The following is a 6,707-nucleotide window of genomic DNA, read 5'->3' as shown; positions in this document are numbered from 1 at the left end:
AGAAGACATATGGAAGGGGAGTTCAGCTTCTCAGTTCTTCTACCATCGCTCCCTTTCCTTTAGTTGAACTTGCATCTAAAATGATACAATGGAAAGAAAAAAACACTCTTATTGATACTAGGTGCACCAGGAAAGCTGTCACTACAACTGCAGGGATGGGAAACCCTAGGCTATTCCAGCTTTGCACCTGTGCTAGTATCTCTCTCACACACAGAGGCACAAAAACATGTACACATGCATCTCAGCCTTGTACGTCTCATCTTCAGCCCTCAGCACAAGCTTCTGTGCTCTCTGGCATTTATTCAAGCATTTGCCTTCCCAGGAAGACAAGCCATGTACTTCCCCTATACATTCAATAATAAATACACATAAGTATTTCCCATGGGTGTGCACACCCTCCTCCCATTTCCACATGTGAAAGGAGGCATTGAAACAGTCCACCAGCACCACTGCCACCACATGCACCCTTCCATGGCTTTTTTTTTTTTTTTTTTTTGTTCTCCAGCACCATGCCAGCATTGGCAGAGGGCACCCCTATTCCTTTTGTTCCAACCTGCCGTGTATGGAGGGCAGAAGAATGAAAAACTTCTTTCCTGCCCTCCTCACTGAAAGGACATGCCAAAACAGGCTTGGTGTCCCCTGATGTGACAGTGAAAAACTCCCCACCTTTCCCTACTCTTCAGCTCTGTTCCACTGTGTTTGTTATCCAGACACCTTAAAGGATTTTGCTTTCTCCACAGACATTTCAAGTATAAAGTTATCGTATATACTCGCGTATAGGCTAACCCATACTATGAGCTGCTCCCACCTTACAGTACGTCACAACTGAGGAGCAATTCACAGCTACAAACCAAACCTGTGTCCCTTTTCCCAAACTCTTCTCGTTTCAGTGCAAACCAGAATCCACCATCACATATCCCAGCAGCACCCCTGATTCCAGGGTTGCTTTCCCGAACTCAGACCCTGATTCCTTTCCTAACACACCAGTCTGCCATAGATTCAATGGCTGTAATAGCTGTAGTGAAACCATTAGCCAGATATGCAGACAAACCTTCTCTCCCTTCCCCAAGACTCCACAACAGACAATTCAAAATTTTAGCATAAAATTTCTCAGCATATACGCAAATATATATATATATATTTCAGCCCTAAACCCCCATAGTCTTCACAAAATAATGTAACGAGAACCTCAGTATAGCTAACATATAAGTGCATCATCAAATTAGTTGTGTTATTCATCCTTCACTTTCTCCATGTCATCAAACACTACTCTTTTCTAGGCAGTTTTAGGAAGAGTTGCCTAAGCAAGCATATTTTCCTGCATGTCCATTACACTGCTTCTGCTGTCTTCTCCTGCCACACACACTCATGTGTGTGCATATGCCTTTCTCTGCCAGGAGCCAGCAAGAATGAAATGCTGGAGTCACTGCCACTCCCCCTCAGCCCACCCCTTCTTGCCCTTCTTCTCCCCTTCCTGAAATCACGAACGAGGATATCCAACTCCAACGTCACTGTAAAGTGCAATGGCCAGGAATGGAGGAGAATGGGAGGAGCGAGAACATGGAAAAAGAGATAAAAGGTGGGAAAGAGGAGGAGGAAGAGGGGAAACCAGAGAGGTGGCACTTGTCACCAGTGCTGCACTAATCAGAACTCCAGTATCCCACAAACTAAGGATGACTCAGGAGAGTAGCTGATGGGATTCATCCCACCCCACCCTCCCACACTTCACATACACCCCAAGTCCCTCCCCGCGCTCTTCCCCTCTCACTCAAACATCAGACTCAATACTGGAGAGTTTCTCATAAACATGCCCGTTGCTGGAGCCATTGAAAGCCCTGGGGTTTTTGTTGTTAGGCACACAGGGGTTGGACTGGTTCCCTATACAGATGTCCTTCTGGAAACGGGCTGGCACAGCCCCATGAAGGGCTGAGACCACCGGCTTGTTGGTGGTGACGATGGCTCGGAAGTCTGGCCTGGCTTTGGGCCCTCCTGCCACCACAGGCTGCCTGAAGAAATAAGATTTGCTGCCGTGGAGCAAGCATTGGTCATCCCCAAAAGTGGGGATGAAAGGGTTTTGGGTGACCCGGTCGGGGTAGAGCGACTTGCTGAGCATGTAACCCCCACTGGTGCCGGGGTTGTTGTGGTGGTGGTAGCTGGTGGCGGGCACTGAGGACTTGTTGTTGGCAAAGGTGGTCTCACTGGCTGGCATCTCAAACATGTGGGCGTAGGGGCTCCCCTCCAAAAAGCGGCCCTTGTCCTTGAGGCTGACGCTGCGAGGGGCCAGGACCGAGTCATCCTTCTGCAGGTCCACAAAGGTGTCATAGGAGTGCTGCCGGCGGAGCTTGTTGCGGTTCTTCTTCTGCACCTTGGAGGCAGAATTGGACGGGCTCTGAGGATATTTGGAGGAGGAAGTGGCGCTGGTAGTCACGGGCACAGGGGCAGGTGGCTGGTCCAGTTCTTGGAGCGAGTTGTCCTCACTTATGTCGTACAGATTGCCCGCTTTCTTGCAGGCCTCGCAGCGGATGCAGGCCTGGCGGGTGGAGTTCTGCCCCACCACCGATGGCGTGTAGTTGTGCAGCTTAGAAGGGCAACTGCGGCAGAAATTAGCCCCGGGCCGGTCCTCCCAGTCTAGGTTGGTCAGGTTCTTCTCCCATGGTGCCGGGACCCCACTCACAACACTGTGCTTGTGCTCATTGCTTCCACCAAACTCGCCTGAGCCATGCTTGTGGTGGGCCCTGTTGGTGCAGGATCCACCCCCTCCTCCTCCTGTGTCACGCTTAAACTCATCTCCCCGCTCCTTGTAGATATCTGTCAAGTCCACGTGTTCCCAGTGTGGCGAGTTCTCCTTGGCCCGAAACTGGTCCAGGTAGAAGTCCCGTAGCCCTTCCTTGTCCCTGAAGTAGCGCTTGTGGTCCGGCGAGCGGGGTGGGCGCCGGCGGTAGGACAGCTCAATCTCATCGAACTCCCGCCGGGACTTGGCGGAGGCCGGGCGCTTCTTCAGGCTGTCCTTGTACTGCTGCTTCCGCCGCTTGGCCGCGTTGCCCTCAATGTTGCCATAGGTGACCGTGTGAGTGGAAATGTCAGAGACGTCTGAGCGGATCAGGTCATCATGGGCCCCGCTGCCCCCATAGCGGTCGCTCTTGAAGGAGAACTTGCCATAAAGGTCGCCCAGCTGGCTGTGCTTGGCAGGAGGTAACCCCAGGTCCAGTGGCTTCTTCCCAATGGACCGTGACTGGGCATTGAAGGGCGGGTTGTCACAGTCGTAGAGCCCGTCGATGGAGCTGGTGCTGCCAATGCTGTGGGGGCGGTGGTGGTGGTGGTAGTGGTCCTGATACACATTGCTGTCCTTCAGCTGCAGGTTGCCAAAGGTCCTTTCCACCTCACTAATATAGTCACTAAAGAGGTTCTCCTCGCAGGGGGGGTTGTTGTAGGACTTGCAGTCCGAGTGGGTGAAGCTGCGGCGGTGCTCAGAGATATCATAGACAGATGACTCGCGGCGGATGAAGTCCAGGGCACTCTGTGGTGAGCCATTGACCCCTGACAGATTGGCCATGTTCTTGGCTGTCCGAAGCAGGCGGAGAATGTTGGAATGGGTGTTGTTCATAGTTGCTGTGGGGGAGTTCATTGCTGATTGGCGTTCCTCAATGGCAACACCATGAATGCAGCTGTAGATACCCTGAAATGAGAGAAAGCAGGAAGGTGAGTGATCCTGAAAGGAATACACAAAAGGGAGCCTGCAATGGGAAGCACCCTGTGCAGCAACAGCATATTTCCATAGGACAGCAAGACCTGTCAGACTTCCACCATGAAGCCGAATCAAATCAAATTAAACCAGACCTGCTCTACCAGCCCTTGCTGTTCTGTCCCTCTTTCTTACCCCTTACATTTTCCTTTTCTCTCCATTCCTCTTCCTCTGCTTTGCTTTATGTCATATCTGTAGGGTGCACGAACACCTGACTGCATCTGTAAGAGTTACACAGATCTAGTAGATGTAACACAGAATTGTAAGTGAAGAAAATAACATTGAGACAAATGATTCTGTGCAGATGAGAGGAAGAAAATCTGTTTTAGCCTTGGAAATTCATCTGGACATCTGTGAATCAACAAGATGGGAGCTATCTTAAAAAGGGAACAGCTTCATTTGTCATAAAATCAGCTACATTAATCACCACTATGGATTAGAAAAGGAAATGGAGAAAGAGCAGGACTGTCAAATAGGAATTAAGTCTTTTGCATCTTGTTGAGTAAGGTACACTAGAATTTTTAATTGCATTCTACTAAATTTAACTGTGATGACAGGCTCCAAATTGACATCCCTGAAAGCAAAAGTCCTCTATTCAACCTCAAATCAGGGAGCAGAAGTGCCTGATTCCTACAGATTCTCCACAGGCTGTATGCAAAGGTTACCCCTAGATGCAGAAAGAAATGAACTCAGTTATTCCCTGGACTGCCAAATGGTGCCTGCTGATTAGTGCCAGTTGTGAAATGGACACCACCACATCATGTTATCATGGTTTCTCTGCAGCTAGCAGATGATTAACACTTTTCAGACTTCACCAACCTTGCCCATGTCTAAAAGATAATCCCAGAATAAAGGAACATATACTTAGCTAAGCATCACCAAACATCTCATCTTCAGATTAAATCAAGTTAGAAACTAATAATACAGAAGAGAGGCTGTGCCCCTGCACTCAAACAGCTTTGTCATTTCCATTCAACAGTGCATTATGTGGCAATTATATACCCCTTGCACAATAAAAGTTAATTCTACTACATTGGACACGGAGGTCAAAAAATGAGAAGATTTGACCTCACTTCAGAATGGATCAGGGGACAGGACTAGTGGCTTAAAAGAAGGGAAAAAAGCTCCAAATGGGACAGTGCTAGCAACACTAATAGCGGAAAAATTACTCAGAAATTACTAGAAACTTCTTTTAAATGCAAATATTATACCATAAGGCAGATTTGCATAAAGCAATTGCTAAGTTCATTTGGTCATCCTTCCTGGAAGGATTTCTTCATGGTTTAGAGAATCGCTTTTGGCTAGAGATGTATGACTGTCCATGACAGCACACTGCTAGTTAACAAAAGGTCATCTGAACAGCTGTAATATGGAGGACAATGACAAGCTCCCGAAGCTCTAATCATGTTCTCCTCTATTACTTGTTCTATTGCCCCTTAATTTGGCGACCTCAGAATTCACTTTGGAGGAACAGACACCTACATCAGCTTCTCTTTATACTTCATTTTAATTTCCATGTGAAATTTCCATGACCATAATCCAAAAGAAATGTCACGGAAAAAGATTAAATACTCTTACAACATTAACAGTGAAAAGATGGCAGCCTTCATCCTGCAGGCCACCATTCTATGCCATCTGTGTGTTAGAGTCTCAGTGGATTCCCCTATTTCCAGTACCTAGGACTGTCTGAATTAATCCTCTGTTCCTCCCTGCTCCCTAATGACACTCACCCTGCTGATGGAGAAGACCACACCAGGCTTGCCAGAGCAGACGCCCATGAAGCAGTGGCGGAATTGCCAGTAGAAGAGATGCTCACAGATGAAGGTGATGAGACTGAGAGCCATGGCTGCTCCCAGCATGTAGAAGACACCTGCCATGTTATCTATATCCAGCTGGCTGCTCATAACTTCATTCTTTTCATTGTGACAAATTCCAGTCAGCCACAGTGCTTCCAGCTCCTCCATCTCCCCTAGAAAGAGAGAGAAGGAAACAAACCAGTTAGATAGCCCTCCAGCGGCTAAAGAGCTCAAGCTAGGACAGACTGAAAGCAAGAAGTTGATCCAAGGTCACTTCTAGTGGCCATGCTCTTTTTCCACACCTGTTACATCCATGAAATATCCTGACTGCCCTTCTGGTGGAGGCAGGTGCAGTTTGTCACAGAGAAGGCAACAGGATTTTTCCACAGCCGCGTATCAGCCACTAGAGCCGCACCACAGGACACAGCTATCACACCTACTAAGTGCCTACAGAGAGATCCTGAAAAAGTTGTCCAAAATGACTGAAGACCTGTCCTTACAAATTTCAACTGTCTTGTTAGGAGAATGAAGGGAAAAATCAGTATCTGGCACTGGTAGACAAAAATGAGTAATTTCTAAATGAGAACATTATACATTTCCAATCTCAAAATTCAAAATGTTGATTTTTTAAAATCAAAATGTCTGATTTTGAATTTGTTTCCACCATATCCACAGCTCATTAAAACTAGGCGCAATGTTCCCAAAAATATTTGTTCATTTATACCTGTTTTGATTCCCTTTCATTTTGTCCAAATTCAACACCACCAAGCCCTTTGACCAATGAAAAATATTACTAATTTGTATCAGCTAGGAACAAATGTTCTGTAGTCTAATTTCATACCCCACTTACTTCCATTATGGTATTTTCATGAGGGGAGAGAAAGATAAACACTCTCTTGCACACACACATACTGAGACATTCAGAAGCAAACTAATTTTGCAGGCTGGCAATTCTTTTCATGCTGTTAGGAAAGTTAGTTTTTCACATTTTCAACCTCCAGTCCAGTGACGGGGGGGGGGGAAATCCATTTATTTATGTGGCACCAAGGCAGTCTTTAAAGCTTTATGGAGAACTTATGTCTTTTTCTGAAATAATACATACTAGGCTGTTTAGGAGACAGAACACTCTATCCGTCAGGTGGAAATTTTTCTGCTGAAATCTGTCAAAG

The 6,707-nt window shown here is 47.0% G+C and overlaps 1 protein-coding gene across 1 annotated transcript in view; it reads right to left on the bottom strand.

The window, feature by feature from the left end:
• Positions 1–502: 502 nt before the first annotated feature.
• The window catches only part of GRIN2B (glutamate ionotropic receptor NMDA type subunit 2B), a 209,623-nt gene continuing 203,418 nt past the window's right edge, over positions 503–6,707 (bottom strand). The window contains exons 12-13 of the mRNA XM_071732697.1: positions 5,473–5,711; positions 503–3,676 (exon numbers count right to left, since the gene is read on the bottom strand). Coding sequence (XP_071588798.1) covers positions 1,769–3,676; positions 5,473–5,711 — 2,147 coding nt within the window. The 3' untranslated portion in view covers positions 503–1,768. The remainder of the gene's footprint in view (positions 3,677–5,472; positions 5,712–6,707) is intronic.

Source organism: Heliangelus exortis, chromosome 1, assembly GCF_036169615.1.
Source record: "Heliangelus exortis chromosome 1, bHelExo1.hap1, whole genome shotgun sequence".
Lineage (NCBI taxonomy): Eukaryota > Metazoa > Chordata > Aves > Apodiformes > Trochilidae > Heliangelus > Heliangelus exortis.
The sequence above is the reverse complement of the archived record's forward strand: the minus strand, read 5'-3'. Positions and strand labels throughout refer to the sequence as shown.